Consider the following 26,025-nt stretch of genomic DNA (forward strand, 5'->3'; position numbering starts at 1 on the left):
CATTTTTGGTTAGAAAAGTACTATAATAACAACCCTGTCATCTCTTACTTTTATTACCAGAAACAAAGACACTTTCACTGCCATAAATTAAGATGACAAGTAATACAGAACAAAAACAAAAGCAGCTAAAACAAAAAGAACAAATCCGGTTTGACCACAAGAATGAGTTCATTCAAAATGACAAGTAAAGACAGTTATTGAGCATCAAACTGTGCAGGGGAGTGAATGAAAGCAGGAAATTTTCAGATAACACTGGCATAACCTGCATGCCAGAGTCATGCCATCATCTGCCACAACACACAGCCAATAACATCTCTCTCTTGTTTTTTGTTTTCCAAAGAATGGGACAAATCCAGGGTAAGGAGGGGGAGCTGGGCCAGGACAACAGCTCCACGGGACCAAAGGAAAACGGACCAAGCCCACACCCTGGGGGGGCAACGGAGGAAGGAAATCAAGCTATTGAGACTCACAGTGCCAGGACAGATGAGGAGAAAGCAAGGTTGGACGAAAGCCCAGGCAGGGAGTCACCATTACCTCCACCAGCAGAGCACGGTTTGGATCCTCATGATAAGGTGTGCACTCCCACGGATGGGGAGGGAGGAGATGGAGAAAGAAAAGAGGGAGGAAGAAAGAGTAGAGAGGAAGGCAGGGCTGAACCTCTGGCTCTACAGCAGCTGAATGGAATCACACAGTCTGACACATGCAAGCAAAGCACATGGGAGTCTGGTGAACCTGATCACGAGAGAAAAGACTGGCTGGAAGAGCATACAGGACTGGTGTGTGACGCTCTTGGTGGAACTGAAAGCCCTGAGAAAGCAGCAAACCGGACTCAAAACTGTGCTTCATATGTAAAGGACGAAATGGAGGCTGTTTGCGGAGATCATGACAAGCTGAAGTGCCAAGATAGGGAAGAAAACATTGATTTTGAAGCTGTCTGTGATGTTAATCTAACTAACACACCTCCAACCTTGGAGATTTTAGAAGGAAAGGAGATTTTAAAACCATGTTGCGAAGATGCCAACTTCACGGCTCAAGACCATGCTTTAGTCAATGATGAAAATGAGAAGAGTGAGTCACAAAACAAGAGGTCATTTAACAACCCCAGCGCGTCGGACCCTGTGATGAACTCAGAAATGGAGACATCAAATGAGGCAGTTCATCAAGTTAAGGAAGGAATGGAGAAGGTCGTAACTGAAACACCAAATTCTGAGCGTTCCTCCCCAAAGAACGTCGAAACTCCAGGGCAATCGGTGACGGATGAAAACCATCCAACAGATGAAGTCATAGAGACCAGATTTAATAGTTCAGGTGCGAATTTACAAAGTAAATCTGCGAGTCTGAGACGAGAGCAGAGCCCAGAGGATCTTAAACCCTTGGAAGTGGCATCCAAGTCACCACAGGGTTACGCTGAGAGCCATCGACAAATATCTCCAGGCGAATTCACACAGGACGTGCTTCACACAGAAAGGCAATTTAATGTGTCAGACTTGGAAAGCACTTGTATAAAGGAACCTTCACTTGAGAGATCACCCGCTGGAGGTCATGAAAATAAAGATGGCATACGAGAAACTGGAGAAAGAGAGAATCTGGAATCTGCTTCAAAGGGTCTGTATGGTTCCAATGCAAAGGAATCCGAGATAAAAGGTCTTTCTCTGCGTGGAAAAGAAACGAAAGAGGGTTGTTTTGTACAGGGTGAAAGCAAACCTCTTCTACAAAGCTATGAAGATGAGAAATGTACTGCATTCTCTGAAGACATTACCGATTCGTTAACCTCTTGTAAGTCTTATGTTCAAGTTATGCAAAACAATGAGAAAAAAGATTCCCCTCTTTCAGCAAAGGCCAAAGTACACACAGAGAAAAGTTTAGATGTGTGTTTGGCTGAAAGGAGTCCACAAGCTTTGATGCAAAACTTTCAGGAGATGATGGAAGAGGCAGACCCAGAACTTACCTCTTCTTTCCAGAGTACAGTGATTGATGTAGATGAAGCTACTAGAAAGCAGATATTAGTGGGAGATGCTAGAGCTAACTCAGATGACATGACACCATCAGAGAGAGACAAGGTCAACAAGTCTGTTGGAAATACATTGAGCTTAAAAACAGAAACATCTGTAGCTGATTCCATTTCTGAGCTAATTGCAGATCCAGATCACACAGATGACAGGCCAAACGTGGACAGGAAAACAGAAGTCACTCTGTCTGGTTCTTCTCAACTCCAAGAACAATGTGTTTCGAAGACTTCAACAAATGTGTTAACCCATTGCATTGTAAGCTTATCTGATCAGGTCAGAGATGACTACACTGCAGGATCTGGATTAGCAAACAGTGCGGCAAACACATCTGCACCTCAAGATGAGCAACATTCCTCCTCCGTGTGCAGCCAAGCTACTGAGAAACAAGACCAAGAACGTACCAAGCTGCCGACACAAGTTAATAATCAGGTATCAGAGGAGAAACATTCAAGTCAGCTTGACCAAACGCATGCTGCAGAAAATGACCAGACCACCACCACAGATGCATCACAGGGTGCGCAGAAAAAGCATGTGTCAGATATGATAAAGGAAGCTATTGAGCTGCAGAAGAAGATGAAAGAGTGGACCAAGCCAGCCGAGGCCCGGATTGATCTGACATTAGATCCTACACAGTCTGTGAAAGTATCACAAATGAAAGCAGCATTTGATCCACCAAAGAAATCACCTGACAAAGCACTCGAGAGAAAACCATCAGTGAGAAAAGGTAGGAACATTTTGTGAAGGATGCTGATGATGTTATATTAAATGTGCAGTGGGTGATCTGACAAACTGCTAACCGGTTAGCATTATATCTTTGAAACACAGTCCCTCCCCTGTTGTCCAAAGCCACGCCTCCTGAAATCACAACAATCACTGAAATCACACCTTAAAGATGACAGTAGACAACCCACCAGATCATGTCATTTGCCAGTTAGAATACTTTATAGTACTTTATAATACTACAATTCTGAACAAAAAACTATTATATCTAGCGCATTTTCATAATGCCATAATGCTATAATGTGCAATATTGCATGCATGCTGGTCTCACTCTCTCACACGCTTTGTCCTAAAGTGATTACAGTATTGTGGTTGGCCGGCGGTGTGTAGGAATTAGACTTATTTCTAAGCCATACTTATTTGCTATTTCAGACCGTATAGTATGGTAAGAGTAGCATGGTAAACAAAATAGGGAACATGTCACAGGTTGTCACTGTTCAAAAATGAACTAATGTGATATGAATATAAAACCAACTTCACCTCAGTAGGAATAGCGCTTTTTAATGATGTTTTGTTGGTAAACTAAATAAAAATTGACATTATCGTTGCTGTAAAATGTCCCTTATTATACTGAAAATAGTCACATCAATCTTTCGCCAGAAGATTTCAGTGGCTGAACAACACTACTGTGCATATAACCGATTTGTAAAACAACAAAATCTACATCAGCTTTGCGTGACTAAAAGAGTTTTAAAACAGAACATTACCTGTCTAACAGAAATATTTCTGCTATGGTGTCATCCTTCCTCCAGTGTGCAAAAGTAACTCCAATACTGATTCAAGATTTTAAAAAGTTTTGATTTAGCATTTGATTTTACTGCTGTCTCTCTCTCTCTCTCTCTCTCTCTCTCTTTCTCTCTCTCTCTCGTGCATGGGAACGCGCATGCATGCTCAAATGGCAGGTCTGTGTGAACGAGTGAGCAAGTGTACAAATCTACATTTGCTGACAGACAGTTTGGGCTACTTATCAGAATTATGTGAATTGTTGGCTTCACAAATTTAATTGGACAAACATTTTTTTTGTCTTATGCCTCACCCAGAATATAAAAATACATATAAATGCATTTAGGTCATTTACTTTAATCATTACTATTGGAATGTGGAGAGACTTTCAACCAGCACCAAAAAAAAAAAAAGTTTCTGAAGACAATCACCTACTGCACCTTTAATGAAAAAGCTGGGCATATATTTTAACAGTACCATAGTGTCATATTTACATTATCTATATTTTGTTTGGGTTGAAAACCATTATAATTATCATATTAATGTGCAGAGTCATATTCTTGTTCAGTAACATTAAACAAACAATACATTATTCAGATCTATCTATCTATCTATCTATCTATCTATCTATCTATCTATCTATCTATCTATCTATCTATCTATCTATCTATCTATCTATCTATCTATCTATCTATCTATCTATCTATCTGTCTATCTATCTATCTGTCTATCTGTCTGTAGGCTTATATATGTATCAATGCTGGTATTCAGCAAACAGTAATTCCAGCATAATGGTGCCATCTTGTGGCAATTTCCCGTGCAGGAAAATAAACCTCACCATACAGGTTGCATCTCAGTACAAAAATGCCAAATGCCTACCCAAAATACATTGTACTTACACCACATTGCGTCCACGATACCATCTACTAATCGACGTAACTAAACGTTGACTGACCTCACTACAGGTATGACGTCAGGAGCAATAAACCGGTTTCACCAGTAATTTCAGTCACGTCGTCCACACTGAACTTCATACCTGTTTTACACTCCTAATAGGCGGGGCTACGTTGAATGTGTATGGTGATTGGTGAGCTTTGACGCCACTCAGTGCTCATTTCTCCAATCCGGTTTGTTGGGGGCGTGGATAAGAAAACAAGGCGTGCCTTCCGGCGAGTCTCGGACAAGTTGAGTGAGGCAGAGGCATAGGGAACATTCGCGCGATAAGGGACTGCTGCTGGGAAACTAAAGCTGTCTAGTACAAAATTAAAGTCGGGCTTGGATATATTTTGCCTACGACAGCTGAGAAGGTAAGGATAAGGACATACTCTCTCTGAAGCGTAATGTTTGCAGAATGAAGCGAAGATTGGGTTGGCGTGTGTAAGTTTTAAGGATCTGTCCATGCGAAGGGATCATGGCAGCGTGGATCAGGCCAGATGGGCTGATCTGCAGTGCTCAAAACGGGGGATTGCTTTAACAAATTTTCATGTTCCATATCTGAGCTGACAAGCTTTCAGGATGGAACATGTAATGCTGTGTGATTTGTATGGATGGATTTAGGAACCTCCTTGGCTCAGTGCTCAAACTGTGGGAAGCGAAAGTTGCTGCATCTGGGGCGCTTTAAGAATTCTTCAAATAAAAAAAAAACTACTACAGAATTTTCAAATCTTAGAATTCCTAAGGTGTTTTTATGGAATTTTGGAATTCCTGATAAAAAAAAAATAGCTCATTTGAAATCTTACGATCTTTGTTTGCTCATCAAATTAGGGTGAGTGATCACTAAACAAATAAAGCTGAAGTTTAACCACTTTTACTTGCAACTCAAGCTGATGTGACCCATCTGAAATTTTTGGGCAGCTCCTAGTTTGCTTTGCTAAAGTAATTTGGAACTGTCAGTCTGCTCTACTTTGTCCTGCTCGGAGCTAAAGTAAAATGAAGATTTGCCAGTATTTGATAAAAGTGTATTGGAACAAATGTTCTCCAGCAGATATGCAGAATCAAGAAGTTCTCTAAAGCAGTCGATAAATACGGAATGTGTAGATTTTCAAATAAGTTGGTTGAACTTCCTGTAGGTGTGGATTATCCTGCCATATCTGAGAGGGTGGATGCCTGGAGCTGTTTTTGAAACTCAATGTAATGTCTGTCAAAGGGTTTCTTAAATGTGTGCTCAGTAGTTGATTTTCCCCCCAAGGTTTTACACACAAAGAAATCTGTTGAAAAATCATTAAAATAATTTTATGCTTTGTGCTTTATTATTTTTTTATTTAATCTTTGTTTACATTAAGCATGTCTATTTTTTTGGGTGATAGACTGTTGACACATGGTCACATGACATATTGTCATATAATTTATAGTTACCAACATTTAAAGTTTAAAATAAATAGAGCTGGAATGGAAATTGATTCTATTTTTTTAAATAAAAATAAAAAATTATATATTTTTTATTGAACAAATGGCGAGGCAGTAGCGCAGTAGGTAGTGCTGTTGCCTCACAGCAAGAAGGTCGCTGGTTCGAGCCTTGGCTCAGTAAGCGTTTCTGTGTGGAGTTTGCATGTTCTCCCTGCGTCGGTTTCCTCTAGGTGCTCCAGTTTTCCCCACAGTCCAAAGACATGTGGTACAGGTGAATTGGGTAGGCTAAATTGTCCGTAGTGTATGATTGTGTGTGTGTGTGTGTGTGTGTGTGGATGTTTCCCAGAGATGGGTTGCTGCTGGAAGGGCATCCGCTGTGTAAAAACTTGCTGGATAAGTTGGCAGTTCATTCCGCTGTGGGGACCCCGGATTAATAAAGGGACTAAGCTGAAAAGAAAATAAATGAATGATTAATTGAATTAATGAAAAGTAGATAAATATGAAGAGAAACTTGTTGAGTTTGCTTTTAATGTAGTATAGTTTCTGCTTAAAGGTTTTAAGGATTTCTGTAAGATTATCACTCAAGGGAGTGTGTTTTTGTGTGTGTATTTTTGTTTCATTGATACAATTGATATCAAACATTGATATTTGTGTTAGTTTTTTGTAATTGCAAACGTGCATTTCACACAATTTAATGTATATCTAATCCTATTGTGTAAAAGCACCTAATTTCTTTGATTTCAATAAGCTAAGATAGAGTATAGGCAAAATAGTAGTGTAGTCTTGTTTGCGTATCGTTTGGTTCAGCATGGCTGCGCCCGAAATTGCCTGCAAGTCAGTAGTACTGCATGTGAATTTAAATGTACTACTCAACCATGAGAAAAGTATGTTCTATACAGTTTGAATGCGAGTAGTATGAATGAAACTCAGACGTACTACATCTGTAATTTTGTCATGATCACGTGTCCTACTGCCCAGTTCAGACTGCATGGTTTTTAAAGTAGTTGTGTCACGGATGTTTTCACACTACATTACTGTTTGGGATTGTGTTCTGTCAGTGCTGTGTTTACACTGAAGGATGGATCGGCGAAAAGAGGTTTCACAATGCATCACTTTGAAATGGGAGGAATCGTCGACAACTTTGTCCAAAATACGTCTCCCAGCCAAACAAATGCGAGAAGTGACTTGGAAACAGTGCGAGGTCACGTTATTAACTACATAATGAAGAAAGAAGGTTTTAGCTTTAGAAAATTTACTTATTTTGCTCACCTGGCTTTTGAAGAGAATTAGTAATTTCTCCTCAACGTTTTTAACTTTTTGACCTGATTGTGATATTACTCAGATGATACGTTAAATAGAAACATTGATTGGGTCCAAATAAACTTAAAAAGAGCGCTTTTGACTTCTCACCCAACGTCCTGCTACCCTGCAGGTACCCATACTAGTGGACCTCCTGCTCTCTCGGCTGTAGGGGATTGTCGATGTTATTTTCAATCAGAACACATTTCACACGGCATGATTAGCAGAGCATTAGCAGATATTGTGCCTGTGATTTCAAACATTTGTTGCCAATTTCTCAAAACCTGTCGGGTTTAAAAAATCAGGGCTAAAATTATGCAGTCTTAACTCTGCATAACCCGTATCCATTGCATCAGTTCACTCCCATTCATGAATTCTCTCAAGGGACTTCATAGGATAGTGCAGTGTGCATTGGATGTGCACTTTAGAATCTTGCCTGAAGTTGTAGGTCATCCAGGTCTTAGGGTTCACACTAGCAGCAACTTTGTAGCTGCCTGTTGCTCTGGGTGACGACCTGCTGCAAACGCAGGTCTGTGTAGGTCTACAACACGGAGAATACAACCTGCCTCTGAGCGAGCTGATAGAGGATCATGTGAGCTTCACTGAGCTTCACTATTGGCTGTCGATCAAGAAAGTCACTCTCTTCATTTGCATAAAGTTAAAGGATTCTCAACTTTGTTGCGTCGCTCGACACGCCCACATGGTTGCCAACAGTTGCTGTCACTCCTGTAGGCGGGGGTCACCGGAAGTTGCTCACTCTCCTTTGAAATGAACGGTTGCTTGTTGTTCGAGTCGCTCATAGTGTGAATGAGGCTTTAACCTAAGTTTACAATCAGTTCTTGTAATCTAGTGTCATTTAAAATATTTTTTATTAAATTTCTTCTAAATGTTTCGAAGTTTGACCATTGCACCCTAAAATGATTAATTCAGTGTTGTTATTTTTATTGTGTTTATGCATTAACCTTCAGTGATCTCATAGATGGAGAACAAGTGTTTTTTAGTGAATATTATGTAGCGTGCAGGGTTTTCTGTGGTTACCCATGTGTCGACCACACTGTTATATTGTCTGGCATGTTTCAGTTTGCCTCAGTTAACTTGTAGGCAGCAGGAAGGAATAAAAATAATAATAAAACCTCAAATGCTGTGACGCATTAAAAGGCATAAAATAATAGATTTGTTTAGAAATCTAATAAAATATTTGCGTTTAAGTCTGTCTGTTTGCAGTATTTATAAAATATGCATGTTAACAATTTAGTTTCTTGCATATTTTTGACAATTATTGAATGGAAATGATAGAGATACTCGCTGTATTTGGATAATGGTAAACTATGCTTCAATTCTAAGCTGTTTTTATTGACTGTTTCCAAGAAGCCATGTCTTTGTTCATGTTTGGTTGTCGCTGGTGCATGATTTAGCTTTAGGCCACGTTGAAGTCTTGACATGGTAATGTTTGGGCTGGCCGTCAGAATGCATCAGCCTGTTTATGCATATGTCATTGCGTCAGCTCCTATGTCCCTTTTCCCTGTGCTCCTTGGGAAATGGGTCAGGATGCTGGGTAAAATTAGTCAGGAGATGCAGGATGTGGCTGCAAGGCTGGAGAGGATGCAGCTTCATGAGCGCGAGAGTGTGTGTAGAGAAAAACTGGACATATATAGGCAGGGAGAATCCGTTTAGAGTTTTAAGGAAGTCTTGTTTCCTCTAAAGACTCGACGGGTTCAGGTTGCATTGCACATTTATCAGATAACGTTCTTGCTCACTCTTTAGGCTGCATTTGTCAGAGAATTGAGATTTGCTATGGATATCTCACCACCAGCAGGTATGCAGGATTAACCCCCCCTTATTTTTTTCATACCCGCATTGTCTTGCTTTCTAGAATGCTTATTTTATTCTAATCTGAGTGTTAATTTCCATATAATGTGGTTGTGATGATTAAAAAAAATCCATTTTAAAGCAATTTTTATCAGCTTTGCTTTAGGGATTTTGACACCTCAACCTTTTGTTTAATTAGCTTCTGATCATTGAAACGGCATTCAGCCCGATAGTCAAATGTCACATTTTGCAAGCCGTGAAAGCTTGTTCAAAGGTGAACACGGATGGGGCTCATGTTTGTCTATGGGTTAGAGCTGCACGATTCTGGGTAAAATGAGAATCGCGATTTATTATATTTTTGCTTAAAATAAAGATCACGATTTTCTCACGATTCTGTAGATGTAAAATAAAGGTATAGTAAAAACAAACATATGGCATAGTATTATGTGATAATAATATTATGTGTAGGTCTACTGTTTTTTTTATAAATAATTCTATTCTACTTATAATAATTATGATGTTGAATTATTATGTTTGAGATATATGCTTGCAATCTGTCATAAAAAAATCTGTCATTTGCCATTATCAGATTATATTCAACAACAATATATAGGCTAGAGTAGTTATACTGACATTGTATACATTTATTTTCATGCACAACTGTGGGTTTGCTTTGAAAGAAAAAAAACATCAAATGCTTGTCGTAATCATAACTCTAAAATGCGATAAGATCATTTAAATGAAGTGCACACTTTCGGTTTCATTTTGACTGCTAAGTGCTTGTTCATATTTCGCGGGGCTCCCAAACAATCACTCTGTGCCACAAACAGAATATTATTTACAACTGTATTACCTGTTACTCGCAGCATATGCAGGTTCTGTTCACTAAAGTAGACGCGCGCTCTCTCTGTGATAACAGCTCACGGTCAGCAGCAGCTTACGTCACGTGTGATTTCCCGGCCTCGAAAACATCAATATATGAAGACAAAAATGACATTTTTAGGTGAATTATACCTTATAAATACATTATGTGACTCTTTCAACATCATTTGGAGGTGTCAGTGTCACTGAGCAACGTATGTGAAACAATAAACAGACTCGTGCGGCCGGCTTTTCTTCTCTCCTGAACTTGAAAATATGATTGGCAGAATCATAGAAATGCTGGATTAAGATCGTCTAGGGGGTCGAATTGAGATTGCGATCTTTTAACGATTAATTGTGCAGCTCTACTATGGGTCTTCAATTGCTGAAAAACAGAACCCGCTTTGCGCTTTTGATTTTTAGTTCTGGATGGATTATTTGTTTATAGGATATTAAGCAGCTATATTAAGTATTTATGTTTCAAATTCACAGATTTAAAAATTTGACCATACGTGTTTGTTAAATCCTTTTGTATTCACAAATATTCACATTCAGGGCCTTTGAATACCTCTTCCAGTTTGTGTTATTAGTTTAAAGGAATAATAATTTGAATGCCAAAATATAAAAAAAATATAATAAATCTTTTACATATTATTATAATTATTATTATTATTTATATTATTAATATTAAATTGGCAAACTTTGAGTAGTTTTTTTTTTTATAGAAAAGTGTTTGTCATTTCTTTAAGCCATGCTTGATTGGTATATTAGTCATGAAACTTCATATTCATAGTAGGGCTGCACAATATATAGTTTCAGCATCGATATTGCAATGTGCGCATCTGCAATACTTGCATCACAAGATATGCAATGTTGAGTCTGAATTATAGTTGACCAGGAGCTACAGAATTGTGTTTAATTATTGTATTTATATGGAATGCAACATTTATGAAAAAAAAAAAAATGTTTCTAGTCCAAATTTCAACATTTCAAATTGAAAAAGGGGATTCGAGTGTCAGACGTGAAAGTGTGTTGTGGGACTACTATACAGGCGTTATTATTAGGGATTATAGATGGTGAAATTTAGCTGTTTTTATTTTCGTGTTTTTTTTTTTTTTTTTTTTTTTTAAGCATGTTGGTAAAACATGTATGCAGTTATGAATGTATTAAAACATGTGCCTGACTGTTTCGTAATAATTCGTAATAATTACAAAAAAAAAAATAATTTGTGCATCTCTCTACTTCTGTGTGCAGCCATGCTGCCGTAGTGGCTAGTGCATTCTAAGAAACGTTCATATCCCTTGGTTTAGAGTGTGGTCCTGAAATTCTCTGTGTTAAGGGGTATCTAGGCTTCCCCTTAGCCCTAGGCCTTCAAGCTAAAGAGAATTGGGATGGGGGAAGGGCTAAGGGGTAGAATTTGGTTTAGACCTTGGGGCGCAATTATTCTGTAGGAAATATGAGGTTTGCTAAAGGTGCAGGTCTCATGCAGTAAGGGGTTTGCGTCTTTAATAATCTACAACAGTTTGCGTTCATTGAACAGTCAGGATGATTAATAAATCTATAGGAAACAGTCCCTTTAAAGTCACATCTCATCTTTAGTTTCGGGCTCAGGCACGCTTTGCACTCACACTAGAGCAGAGCCCGATTCATAGCACTCACACTTCTCAAACGATCCGGGAAATGTGCCTGGGCACAGTTCACATATAGCAATGTGCGAGAACGCCCTTAGACTCCGCATAAAACTGTCCAATTTTTTCCAATATCGTGCAGCCCTAACTCATGGTTTTTTGTTTACTTACCTTTTATATTCACAGACACTAAACCGTATTGTTGTTTGATTAGGTGTACAACATTACTTTTTTAATCTAAAACTTGTCTAATTTTGTGATATTCATCATGACGCACCTAATTCAGTTTTATGACTGGAATCCACTATTCCGTCCTTCTTGTTCTGCATTGCAGAAATCACTTTAGTTTTTCCATTTAATAACTAGTGTCTGACTTAAAGATTTTTCCAGGATAAATCCTACTATTTGTTGAATAGGCTAGTGTTTCTTTAATAAAAACTGAAAGCAATGGCAGATATTCTTGCACATTCCACCAGGAATTTGTTACAAAATGCAGAGGAATCATAGCAGGAATTCCATTACAGTCGCCATCTTTGGCCCTGGAGCAGGAAGAGGATTCAGATGGTGTCACTGTCACTCCTTTTGTATTGCCACTGACAAACAGCAGGAACAGTCAGAGTTGCCTGTGGCTCATCAGGTGGTTTTTCTGCTGATGACTATGCATTTGCAATTGGAAGCAACTTTCAGATATCCAAAAAGACACCAAGCATTATGCTGTTGTGTTCTTACCGTATTGCCACATATCACTTATTTGCGTGGATGAAACATTGGCTTCCATTTGCATATCTAAACCACTGATTGGGAAATGTGAATATGGGCATACTCAGATTTAAACAAGTTGCCAGGAAGGTGTGGGATTTATATTGCAAGCATGGTAAGAACAGGGAGAAATAACAAATCCTGTAGATGTCCTTTGTCTATCTGACAAATAACGTAAATCCGGCTCTGGGTCTGTCTAAAGGATTCTGTGCCTCAAAAAGACTGAATGAACTCTTACTGAAATGCCTGAGGGAACAGAAACTCGCTGTCACTGGTTACACGGAGCGATGAACCACACCCTGTCTGGATGAGGAAGGAAACTGCATTATCTGTCAACATAGCATGGTTCAGTTCAAGCTAATAAACCTTGGTTTAGGTTTAATCCACTGTTGAATTGTCTCGGTCAAGGATTTCTTGAAGCAAGCCTCTTCTGCACGGTGAACGATAACATTATTTGTGTAAATTACTTGTGGCCTAATGAGGAATGTGCAATTCATAACAAGTCATAGTATAAAACCTAGCATTAACATAGCTTTGGGGTCACATTTGTATGTTTGCTTTTGAAAGCAGTTTCTTAAAGCCCCAATATATTTGCTTCAAAGTTCTTTTTCATTTTTATAGGTAAAATCAGATTATAAAAACTAATCAGCAGTATACTGTTGTTATATATTCCTATAAACAGCAGTGATCTGATTGATATTTAAAAGTCTCTTTTTACACTTTTCTCATGAGAACAAAATAAGCATACAGCTAAAAATACAGTAGAGAGAACATCAGTTAAGAACACATCAGATTAAGGTGATAATCTTGTTTGCACAAGATTTACAAAGTTCAATACTTTAGCAAAGTAGAGATGTATGATATTTATTTAAAAAATACTTTGTATAATAGGTCCCACTTTATATTAAGTTGCGTTAACTAATATGTACTTACAGAGGAATTAATAGTTTGTTACAATGTACTTATTGTGTAAATACATGTATTTACTTTGTACTTATGCTTGATTAAATGCATGTATGTAATTACATCTGTAATTAACTTTTGTAATTACATTTGTAAATACACTGTTGACCTTCTCTTACACCTTAACCCACCCTTAAACCTACCCATGCCACCAAACCTGTCTATAACCCAACCTCTATCCCAACTCAAAAGCTCCGCAAGTGTTCTCAAATACATTATTAACACAGTAAGTACATTGTATTTAAATTTTGATGTAAGTACATAGTAGTTAAGGACACTTAATATACCGTATAATTTATTTCTTTACTGGATGTCAGACCTAAATGGACTGAAAGGAGAAAATCAATTGGAGAAGTTCTTCTTGTCAAAGTAGATGGAACGATCCACACCCACTGATTATATCAAAGCCACAGTCCACTGATAACTCGGACCTCTGGCTGAAGCAAGCTTTTCCAAAAAGTTTGTTTGGACGCTTTATCAAACTCCTGAAACGAACACACAACAAATGTTGTTTTACTCTGATTTTGTTCAAAATGATGAAAGGGGTAATATCCTGAAGGAAAGGTTAACCATCTAGTAAACCCTGTACTCTGGGTGGATAGATTTGTCCCCCCCTAAAAAAAAAAAAGGGGAAAAAAGAGAAAAAAGACAGCCGTGAAACCTAACCTGCTTTGTATTTTTTGTAGGAAACATAGTTTAGATCTGTTTAGGGTAAGTGGTGTGCGAGTTATTGCTGTCAGTCTAACACTGAATGTGTCAGGAATATCAAAACAAAACCAACTTAGCTCTGCTCTTTTAGCGCCCCTCACACAGCTTGATCCATGCTGGCATTTCTCCTCTCGGGTTTTTGGTTTTGAAAAGGGAAAAAAATTCCACTATCCCGTCCAAACTTTAAGGATACCAGGTATCAGATTTGCACAATCCATATGCACCCGCTCGAAAGTTTAACAGAGCCCCTGCGCGTAGCTACAGTTGCTAAGCCCTTATTGGTGGGTGGCGGTTTTTAGGTGTGGCTTAGCGAAGGGTCAATTATCAAAGCAGTAACTATGTTTAAAACAGCGCTCATAGCTTTTGGGAAAATTGCAATACAATCAAATTAGTCAGTCAGAGTGTTTTATAGTTTTTCAGTTGGGCTAGTTCATTTCTGGAGGACTATCAGCAGAGTTCAGCGGGTGCAGATTGTGTGCATGTGTGTGTGTGGGCCTGCAGATAAATCATCTCAATGTATTTGGATGTCTTTCCAGTCAGCGAGCTCATTAAGCTGCAATAGAAAAATCAAACCCTAGTATGATGTCATCAGGACTGATTGGGGTGGCGCCATCCAAAACATCAGCTGCATTTCGATAAAGTTAACCTTCCTTAGGGGTTGACCTTCATAGCGGAGATGAACAACAAGTGAATGTACAATCTCACATCCTTGTTCTCATGTACGTCAGGGTCCAGGGTGTCATGATGAGCTCTGCAGGGTCTAATGAGCTTTTAGTTCTACAAGGCTGTGGCTGGCAGGAGTGAAGGGAGGGCTTGTGTTGAGAATATTTGGTAAGTGGAATTTTTAAACAGAGCCATGTATGGCGTTTTAATGGCGTCAAGTGTAAAATGGCTTTGTCTGACTACATGCAAAAACACTCTCCCTATCTTGTACACCCTTTCTTGCGCTCCTGCGTTTGGAGTTGTCATACACTCTGCTCTATCTTGTGCCTTTTCTGTGCCGGCGTTATGTCAGAGCCTAGCAATGTGTCTGGATTTTGTAATAAAAGCGCAATTGCATGGCTGGCCGCTGGAAGGGCTCACCTACCTGTATGGTAGTGGTGGGTGACTGCTATGGTGGATTATTAGTGGACTAGTTTTGTGGATTTACAGTATGGATTATATTTCATAAATTATTCATTTAGGCATGTAATGTTTTTATTAATTTAGGCGTTTAATGTTAGACGCACACAAGTTGCAACAAACTGGGTTTTAAGTTAACACCTGTTGTGGTTAAAATCATCTGTGATGGGGTAATGGTCAATGTTAGTTCCTATAACTAAACTTGTTATTGCTTCTTTTAGTTCCACAATCTAAAAAGCAGGTGCTTCTGCAAATAGTTCTGATAACGTCAGTTCCTTTAGGGTAGAAGCTTCCTAATAATGTTCTTTTATACTAATTGGTTGTTTTTTTTTCTTTGCAATTTTATGTGGATTTATGTACATCTAATTGATTTATATATTTCATAAATTATTCATTTAGGTATGTTACGTGATGAAATTTTTATATGAAATAATTCATTATTAAATTTTATTGGCTACATTTTACTCACACTGCTGTCCAAAACACGTATGTATGTGTGTATTTTAATCTAGATTAATCTCACTGTAATCTTGGAATTAATCTAGATTAAAATGGCTCATTTGAATTCTGCCAAAGGCATTCAGAATATGTGTGCTATAAATAATTACTATAAGTCTTTAAGAACGTGTTTCTCATCTTATTTCCAAAATGCATCACAAACTGCTTGAGGAACTGTTCTACTCATTCATTTTCTTTTCAGCTCAGTTCCTTTATTAATCTGGGGTCGCCACAGCACAGTGAACCGCCAACTTATCCAGCATAAGGTTGACGCAGCAGGATGCACTTCCAGCTGCAACCCATCACAGGGGAAACAATTATGCACTCTCATTCACACACATACACTATGGACAATTTTAGCTTACCCAATTCACCTGTACCGCATATCTTTGGACTTGTGGGGGAAACCGGAGCACTCGAAGGAAACCCACGCGAACGCGGGGAGAACATGCAAACTTCACACAGAAATAACAACTGGCCCAGCTGGGGCTCGAACCAGCGACCTTCTTGCTGTGAGGCGACAGCACTACCTACTGCGCCACCGCATTTCCCCAACTTTTCTACTATGATAATGAAAATAAATTATGTTCAATAAGATGTACATGGTTTCCGCTACATTCATTCTGCCATGGCGGGGCGCCACACCAAAATTCATCTTGCCATGGCTACATTACGGCTTCTCATTCAAAACATTCAGGCATTGTTGTTGTTTTTTAATAGCGGATAATAATCGCACCAAAACGCATTAAAAGGTAAGTGAATTATAACAGTGCAAGTTTTCTGTAACCGTAGTAGTGCTGTGCGCTTTTTGTTCAACCCTTTAAGGCAGGGGTGTTAAACTCAATTCCTAAAGGGCCGAAGACCAGCACAGTTTAGTTCCAACCCTGCTTCAACACACTTACCTGTAGGTTTTAAACAAGCCTAAAGGACTCAATTAGTTTGATAAGGTGTGTTTAATTAGGGTTGGAACTAAACTGTGCAGAGCTGTGGCCCTTTTGAAACTGAGTTTGACACCTGTGCTTTAAGGTGACGTGCTGACAGACTGACTGACTGACTAACAGGTGCGTGATGCGTGAGCCGTTTCACTTTACTTCAGGACGCATTAATGCCGCTCTGTAGGTCTATTGGATACATTCATAAATATTCCTAGCAAATCTAATAAATGTTGAAGACATACTTGTTACATAAACGCAATAAATCGCTCTTCAGCAGTGTTTATTTCAGAGCGCACAAGAAGATCTGCACTTGAGCAGCGTATATTTATGGACGTGCAAGTATTACATAAATGCGATCTCGACTTGTCATACTGCACTCACGACATTTCTCCATTTGTTATTGAAATAACGCCTTAGGTAGTTGATAGATTTGTGTAAAAGACCTGCCGCCACAGGTGGAAAAAATCCTAGAGGAAACACTGATGTACTTGTGTTTACTGTTTATTTAGTTAAACTTGAATTTTGAACTGTAGGCCTACATAAGCTCGAAACAGCAATTTTTTTAAAATTTTTGATTACCTTAATCTGACTAAAGTCATAACTGAACTAAACAAAAATGGAATAAAGATGTGGAGTATGCATATATTAGTGGCATTATTGAAGTAAACACCACAATCAAGCTAGTACCGTCATGTAGGACTTATTCCTATATTTTCGACAAGCCGCACGCGGCTGTCAGTAAAGGGTCCCACACACAGACACACACACACACACACACACACATAGTGAATGCGGAAGCTTTTTTCTTTCCATTTGGTGTGCGTTATTAAATTTCATAACACTCTCACCACTCCTTATTTGTGTCTAATACCCCAGTTTGTCACAGGGGCATGAACGAAATGTTCATGGGTCAAAGTGAAACTGCCGAACTGCAGTTAAAGTCACCCTTAATTACGGGAAGCTCATACATGAAAACACTTCATGTAAACAAATTACTTATATTATTGGTTATTAAGGCAAATAACTAGACTACATATGTCCATGTAAACATAGTCAGTAGTATCTTCATAGTAAGTGAAAGATCCAGAAGGGCATCCTGCTGATTTGATTCAGAAGGGCACTTTTTTGTCAGACAGCTCACCGGTCAGGTATACATCCGCGTTAAAATATCAAGGTGAAAGTCATCATAGCTTGCGAAGAAAAGACCCTGCTCCCAAGCCAACTTTGAGAATAGATTAATGGCGATTTTATTTTTTTTATTGCTCGATAAGAGTCTTGCGTAAATGCAGCATGTTAACGCCGACCACCATGTATATTGTTTTCAAAAAGTCCCTTCTAGATTGCAATTATTTGATTGCAAAAACTGTGAAATCTTCTTGCAATACAAATATTTCTGTGGTGCTATTTTAAATGTATTTCTAAACTATCCCAACATTTACATGGGGATTTAACACCTGCCACTTGTGGGTGAAAATCATCTGTGGTGGGGGTAATGGTCAGTTTTAGTTCCTATAATCAAAATTGTTCTTGCTTCCTGTAGTCCACACAATTGTAAAAGCAGGTTCTTCTACAAAAGTTCTGGTAGCTCCAGTTCCTTCATGTCTCTAGTAGCCTTGGGCTCCTTTACTACACTCTTGACACCTTTTAGAATGAAGTTGGAAGAGCGCATGTTCTCTTTTGAGTAAAGCCCACAAGTCTTCACTCTCTCTGTTTCACAATGAATCCGCTGGACCAGTGATGCCACAGTGCTGTTACAAGGCTTCCTTTGTGCGCTGCTGAGTTCAGGAAGTGAAGGAATCGCCTCAGATGCTTGTGGAGGCGGTATCACTCTGATTCATTGCCCAGAACTTAATGTGAAGTAAGAGTCGGCTCAATAGAGAGTTTTTTTCTCTTTGTGGTCAAATGATAGTTTGATCAAGATCATCTTTAGTTCCCTAGTTCTGCTTTGTTTGATGCTAAACGTCTGCTGTCAGAGTATAACACTGGTTAGTCAAGCATCTTGTCTCTTTTCTGCAGCTAATGCTCATTGGAAATACATGCTTCCAGCTAGATTTCTGCAAAACGTGGGCATGTTTCTGATGACAAATTCATGAGATCGCTGTCTACATTTTTGCGAATCTGAAATATGTTACTTGGACTGCGATTTGTTATACAGTTAATGAGAGGGCTTGTCATACATATTACCTTGCTATCGACTAACCTAAAACCTTCCATAAATCCAACCAATAGTGTTTACAAAGCAAACCTATGAGAAATTTGCATCATGGCCATGTAGTACAATTACTTTAGATCAAGATGCAGAGATGCAGTGACTAGTGTTATTGAGTTGTGTTGGCAATTTAGCGATTTGGAAATTGTCATAGAATGAATCAAAAATCAAAACATTAGGGTTTACAAAACCAAACGTATGGGAAAATTGCATTGCCGCCATGTAGTTATGCCATAATTTTTACAATGCTTTTACCTCTTTTGTGAAACCATGCTTCACCAGATGCATTCCAAGTACAACAGCGTACAAAGTGAGCTACCGAACAAACTGACTGTGGCAAAAAACTGGTCTATGTGGTGGTGCAAACGTATATGATTACAAAGCCTAGACACTTTTACGTTTTATGGTATTTATTTGGTGTTTTGCGAAGGTCTGCATAGAAATAATCCTTTATTTATTGATAATATGTCCCTGTAAATATCATCAGTATGAAAAGGAAGAAAAGTTGTTGGCTTGATACTGCCCCATAGGGTTAATTTTACCAACACTGTAACATGAGCTACACTGGGTTCCACACAATTCATTTGTTTTCGCCAACACAAACAGATTAAGTTAACTTTAAATGTCTTTACAAATTTAATTTAATTGATGATAAAACAATTAAGTTGTTCTAAAAAAACTCAAACATTTCAACTCATTTTATATAAGTTGTTTGAACAAGCAGCAAAAATCTTTTTTTGGGTGTAGAAACTGCAGTCAAACTTATGTTGAAGTTCGTTTTTGCAGTTTCGCAGAAATGTAAGCTGAAGCTCAGCTTTTCTGACATCTGTTCACAGGGCTACAGTAGCTAAACTGCGCTTGCAGTCAGGCATCGATGCGTCATTTAGTGTCTTGATTGCTGCAGTTATTAGCTGGTAACCAGTTCAGGATTTTAATGAAGTCATTCTTTTGACTCCATCCTCATGTGAAGCATTCCCAATGTCCCATTGGAAACATTTGTTTGTTAGCATAAATTGCAGCTCATTTTACTATTATGTGGTGACAATGTGCAGCAAGAGGGAAAAAAGATGATGCTCATTTTTATTATGAAAAGAAATGCTAGAAATAGATGTTGTTTATTGTCCTGAAAAGAATTTTATACATTTTTGTTCCATCCTCTCCATCTTTCTCTCTCTCTCGCTCTTATTTGTCTGCCAGCACATCTGTATGGCACATTGACTGGAAGCTTTTGCTACTGTCTAAAGTAAAAAATTACCCCTTGACTGACTCCGTCATTCACATTTGTTATATTAAGAAATACAGTAATTAGAGGCAGCTCAGTGGTTGGCACTGTCGCAGCACAGGAAGGTCACTGGTCCAATTGCCAGCTTCTCCAGTTGCCATTTTTGTGTGGAGTTTGCATGTTCTCCTCGTGTTCGCATGTGTTTCCTTCAGGTGTTTCGGCTCCCCCCACTGTCCAACAACATGCAGTATAGGTGAGTTGGATCTATATTGGCTTTAGTTTATCAGTGTATGTGTAAATGTGAGAGTGTATGAGTGTTTTCCAGTAATGGATTGTGGCTGGAAGGGGATCCGCTGTGTAAAACATATGATGGAATGGTTGGCGGTTCATTCCGCTTTGGCGACCCCTGTTAAATAAGTGACTAAGCCGAAGGAAATTGAATGAATTAATGACTTATGCACAGATGTTTACATAAGATGAGCAAACAAACCTCTGGTTATTTTTATCAGCAATATTTGCATGCCTGACATGTTGTGTTATGCAATGTTTTGATCTACTTGCATTAAATGCAAAACTGATTTTTCTATGGAAGGTTATTTGGTACGTTGATGAACATGGGGCTGTATTTGTGAGTGATTCATTGTGGTCTGTGGACAATCACTAGATCAAGATGCAGCGAGACAGTGAGTTGTGTTGACAATTTAGTGATTTGGATAATGTCGTCCTTCAGAGTATTGACATAGAATGATTTCACAAAGAGTTTGTTTTCTTTTGATAATTTGAATTTTGAAGTAATGTATGACACTTTCATATTAGGGCTGCACGATTAATTGAAAAAAGACTGCAATCTCGATTCAAGCCTACACGCAATCCTAATTCTGCTATTCTACAATTCAATTATACATTCAAGGTCAGGAGAGAAGCGCAAAGGCAGATTCACAAGTCTTCACTGCGACATGAACAGCAAACATGGACACCTCCGAAACTGTCACATACTGTATTTATAAGGTATAATTCACCCAAAAATGTCATTTTTGTCTTAATGTAATGATGTATTCGTGGCCACGAAATCACACGTGAGCTGACGCACTGTTTGTTTACTAATGGGAATGATGTCTACTTTAGTGAACAGAACCTGTATAGGCTGTGAATAACAGGTGAAAACGTAATAAATAACGTTCAGTTTGTTGCACAGAGCAATCGTTTTGGGAGCTGCGTGGGTAGTATGATTTGCATGTAGGTTTTTTTTTTTTTTTTTTCTTAAGTGATGGCAGCCATGAGCCTCACTTGGCAGTGAAATTGAAACCGAAAGCTCACACAATTTAAATGATCATAACGCTTTAAGTTTGATATATATATATATATATATATATATATATATATATATATATATATATATATATATATATATATATATATATATATATATATAAGCAAGCATTTGATATATTTTTACCTTCATAGCGAACACACAGTGTTGTACATGAAAATAGACGTTTACAGTGTCAGTAACTACTTTAGCCTATAATGTTGAATATAATGCAGGAGGGAATCTGATAATGACAAATGTTTTGTTTTATCAGTGAAAAAATGGTTCAATGATGTTGTCAAATGTCTCAAACATAATGATTCAACATCAGTATAATGAATAATTGTATTCTGATTTAATCACTTTACTCTGAATTACCATTCATTCATTCATTTTCTTGTCGGCTTAGTCCCTTTATTAATCCAGGGTCGCCACAGTGGAATGAACCGCCAACTTATCCAGCAGGTTTTTACGCAGCGAATACCCTTCCAGCCGCAACCCATCTCTAGGAAAACTCTGAATTAACAACCAGGACATATTTAAGTCTGTTAAGTCTGTCATATGTAAGTCTGTTAATGTTCACTAACGCAAATCTATACAATATGTAGCATTTAACCAGCAGTAGACCTACACATAGACCTAATTTTACTACTATTATTGTTGTAGTTGTTTTACCACATGTTTGAGAAACAATATTAGCTTACTCATATTAGCATTCATCTTACATGTACAGAATTGTGAGAAAATCATGATCATCATTTTAAGGAAAAAAAAAAAATCGTGATTCTCATTTTAACCAGAATCGTGCAGCTTTATTTCTTAAATATTATGACATTATAATATATATGAGGACAATATATCAATAGTCTCAAAAATATCATTTTCATTAAAATGAGCGATGAATGTTTCAAATAAATGTCACACAAACAGAAGGCATCCCACCAAGTGTTGTATCTGAAAATGGATGGACAATAAATAAAATTTGTAATAATTATGCAATTTTGTGACAAACGACAGATATGGATCCCGGATCCCTGCGTAGTACTAGTTGTGAATTTATTTATTTTTTTGTCAAAGAAAAACTTCATCTCTGTGTTCTCAATAGTGTGCCAAACTATATAAATATATAAGCATTTTAAAACTGTATAAATAAATGCAATTAATTGCAGCCTTTCGCAATTATCTGATCGCATAGTTACAGGATTTACAGAGAGTTTTCAAAATCACGATAGTCATTTACTACTCACTTATTATAATAAATTTAAAACCATAATACTAACAATTAGAAAATTTCCCACGGTTTGCCTTGAAACCGGTACTCATGACTAGGGTTGTAACAATATACCGGTATGACGGTTTACCACGATTTGAACGGGCACGATTATCATACCATGAACAATTGCATATCAACGGTTTTAACCCTTAAAGACCGAGACAGCCGCCCGCGGCTAAAAATAAGTATTGCTCTTAAATGTTTAATAACTTTTGATCCGCTGATCCGATTCATACAATTCAAAGATTAGCATAAAGAAGAGAATCTCAGCTTTCCAGTGCTGTATCACATAACATTCGCGGACTTTCAGAGGCTCCGGAATCAGTGCGGTTACGTCATCAAAATTTGACAACGCTGATTTGACAAAGAAACGCTCGTCACTGTGTCTCCGGACAAATCAGACATGATACATTGATGCATTGTCCCTCCTCCATGCCCAGATTGGTTCAAACTCGCTATATCACAACCAATAAGCATAGGTTTCGCTTTTGTTTGTGGACCAACACTGAGCTTTTTGAACAACACGGAATGAGAGATAGGCATACATTTATGCGCGGCTAAATAAAACGCAAAAAAAAAAAAAAAAAGTTTTGCATGAAATAATTCTCATACTAAGTACTTTTGCATGCACAGCAGCACAGAAACATGACAAAATAGTGACACAGCAAAGACGAACTGCTGCTCTTGCTGTTTTCAAAAGACACAAATGAAGATGCAGCTGTTTATCTGCATTGCAGACAACCATATCCAAATCCATATCCACAGACAACCATATCCATGCTGGCACATAAAACCTAAGGATGTTCCATATTGAATCTAGTTTCGTTATGTAACTATTTATAGTATAGTAAATATTTATATCTATTTTTTACTGAGGATTTGCACCATGCTTATTTGGACTTTGACACACTATTTATTATTTTCTTATTTTTTTATTTGTTCATTGTACAAGTGGACACATTCTCTCACCTCAGCGGTCAAGATTAAGTCCTGAAAATCTCAACATGCTTACATTTCTTCATCACAACCTAGACTGAAAAAAACAACGCTTTAAATACATGTTTACAGCCATAAACTTGGTGTTGCACTTTTGGTCTCCCATTTATCCTGCTTATAAGGAAGGACAGTTTAAGTTTATTTTTGTCTAATCTTAAAAGACCCTGCTTGTTTATTCCTTCTAATTTAATTTATTAAAATGGGAGATTTTTCAGTTTATTTTTATAAAAGACTTCTATAGTTCTATTAAAATGGTTCTTTCAAAAGTTTGTTGAAATAAAACCTTTGTTCAGTCAGAAAACGTGTTCTTATTCTTTTCAGGGTCTTTGCTATGAGAATTACTATGTAATACCGTATACCGCGAAACCGTCAAACCGTGGTATTGTTTTAGACGATTATCATACCGTAAAAAATTCATACCGTTACAACCCTACTCATGACAGTACTATTCAACAGTCAACGGGGTCAATTCTGTTTACCAAATTTTAAGATTATTTTCTTTTGTGGTCAACAAAGCATAACAAAACATCGCTTTGGAGCCACTTAAGTGTCAGAAAATGGTTAAATGGTATTGTAGGCCAGCAGCCAATTGTTCTCTTGGAAGACAAAAGGAAGCAGGTTGTGACCCTGTAACCCACCTTGCAAACTTTTGATTTTGAAGAAGGGTTACAATCGAACATCTTAGTCTTGTTTTCTTAATACCATGCGGCTGAAGATCCTAGACCAACAAACTTGTTTTCACCGCTGCTTGTTTTGGATGACAGCACTTCTGGCCATCTGTAACCACTTTTGTTCATGTAGGCAGTCTACTGACATGGCTGGTGCGACCGTGTAAATTCCATCCTCGATTCTTTGTGGTATTATTTGCGCAGATTTTAATGGGTGAGGAATGCGAGAGCAAAGCCTCCTTGCTTCATTGTTCCCATTGCAGCATTCCTTGGAAAACTGTCCAGCAGCCTTTTTCTGGACATTGTCTGGAATTGTATGCATTAGTGCATTTCCAAGATTGAGCAGTCTAACCCAAAACACAAGGATGGCAAAGTATACCAGCATGTTTATTAGATTGTATTTGCATTTTTTCTTCACAATGCAATACATTCTCAGTGTCTTTGCCAGGGTTGCTTGGCTACTTCGGGTAGATTGTTTTGCACACACAAGGACACAGTTGCACACTGTTGGAGGAAAGCCTTGCTGGATGCATGACATTACTCTAGACTTGCTTGTAATGAACATGGAAACAAAGATTGGTTTATGGTCAAGCTTGATTTGGCAGTAAGCTGGCTTTCAGTGCTCATTAACCTGCCAGGAAATAATGATAGTCGCTTAAAGTAATAGCAACTCTTCACAATAAATTAGATCTGAAGTCATGTAATCTGTAACACAATTGGTGAAGAAATCCATTACTCTAAAAACATCCTGATAATATTTACATCATGAAAATGGCAGCTGCGGTTGCCAGAAATTTACTGTAAAAATACCTTTCATGTTTGTGCCATCACATGCGCTGCAGTGGAGTTTATGGTTGAAAAGGAGACGTGAAATTGGCTATGTGGGAGTTTTTCACCATATGAAAAAAGAGGACTTCAGAAATGCAGTTTGTAGTTTATTTTAGGGGAAAAAAGGTTTTAAAGGGAACGTACTATGCCCCTGTTTCCAAGATGTAAAATAAGTCTATGATGTGTATATGAGAAGCATATATGTGAGGTTTCAGCTCAAAATACCATGCAAATGTTGTATCACTCTTTGAAACTTCCCATGTTAGGCTTTGATTCGAATTGTGCCATTTTGGTGACTGTCGCTTTAAATTCAATTAAGATTGTGCTCCCAGTCTACTTTTCAAAAGAGAGCTACAAATGGTTATGTGTCAGCATAGTGGCAGATTCAAAAACCTGCTAATGAAGGCGAGATCGTCACCAGTGGGCGGGGCTTTTCCCCTCTGATGACACGTACAAAGGGAGAATGTCAATCAAAATGTTTCTGTGACCGTTTTTATCAAGTGTGATTATAAAAAATGAAATAAATACATTTTTATGATTTTACAACTGGATATGTTCACAGACTGTTGCCGCACAACTGTGTTTAAGCTCTTATAAAAGGGATTTCTGCACTATAGGTCCCCTTAAACGTTTTCTGTCATTTTTTTTAAGGATTTAAAATAAAATCAGTCGTCGGATGCATTGTTTGCAATTTCCTTCATTAATAATCGGGTTTAGACAAATTTATATCAAGATTGCTATATCGGACTGAATATTGATTAGGGATGCAGCGATTACCCAATTTCACTGTTTACCACAGTTTAATTTGTCACAGTTAATTAATTGTAAAGGCTTCTCAACACTGCACAGGTCAAAACTGCAGCACCTAACGGTTACACCAACTGTGCGCTAGTTTGAAGTTTTGAGTTTGTACACCGAGGCTAGTTTGCACGCACACTGGATTAACTATGGCTGAGGCTATTAAACTAAGGGCCGTTCACATATTGCATCATTTGCATGGGCAAGTTTATTTTCAATGGAAGCGCGCAGCTTTTCCGGGTGCCCCTAGTTGAAAGTTAGCGCACCTAGTTGGTGCGAGCT

General features: G+C 38.1%; 3 protein-coding genes across 4 annotated transcripts in view; all 3 read left to right on the top strand.

Annotated features, from left to right (window-relative positions):
* Window positions 1–26,025, top strand: part of sgsm1a (small G protein signaling modulator 1a) — a 766,057-nt gene that overhangs the window by 404,215 nt on the left and 335,817 nt on the right. The gene's annotated exons all lie outside the window — the stretch shown is intronic.
* On the top strand, window positions 342–2,750 carry si:ch211-108c6.2. The gene is given in 1 exon segment (NM_001030130.1): window positions 342–2,750. A coding segment is annotated over 1 exon segment (2,409 nt).
* The window catches only part of coro1ca (coronin, actin binding protein, 1Ca), a 105,754-nt gene continuing 84,423 nt past the window's right edge, over window positions 4,695–26,025 (top strand). For both annotated transcript variants that reach the window (XR_015489943.1, NM_201295.1), the window contains 1 exon segment: window positions 4,695–4,819. The gene's annotated coding sequence lies outside the window, so the exon portion shown is untranslated.

The sequence above is a fragment of the Danio rerio genome, chromosome 5 (assembly GCF_052040795.2).
Source record: "Danio rerio strain M-AB ecotype USA chromosome 5, GRCz13ab, whole genome shotgun sequence".
Lineage (NCBI taxonomy): Eukaryota > Metazoa > Chordata > Actinopteri > Cypriniformes > Danionidae > Danio > Danio rerio.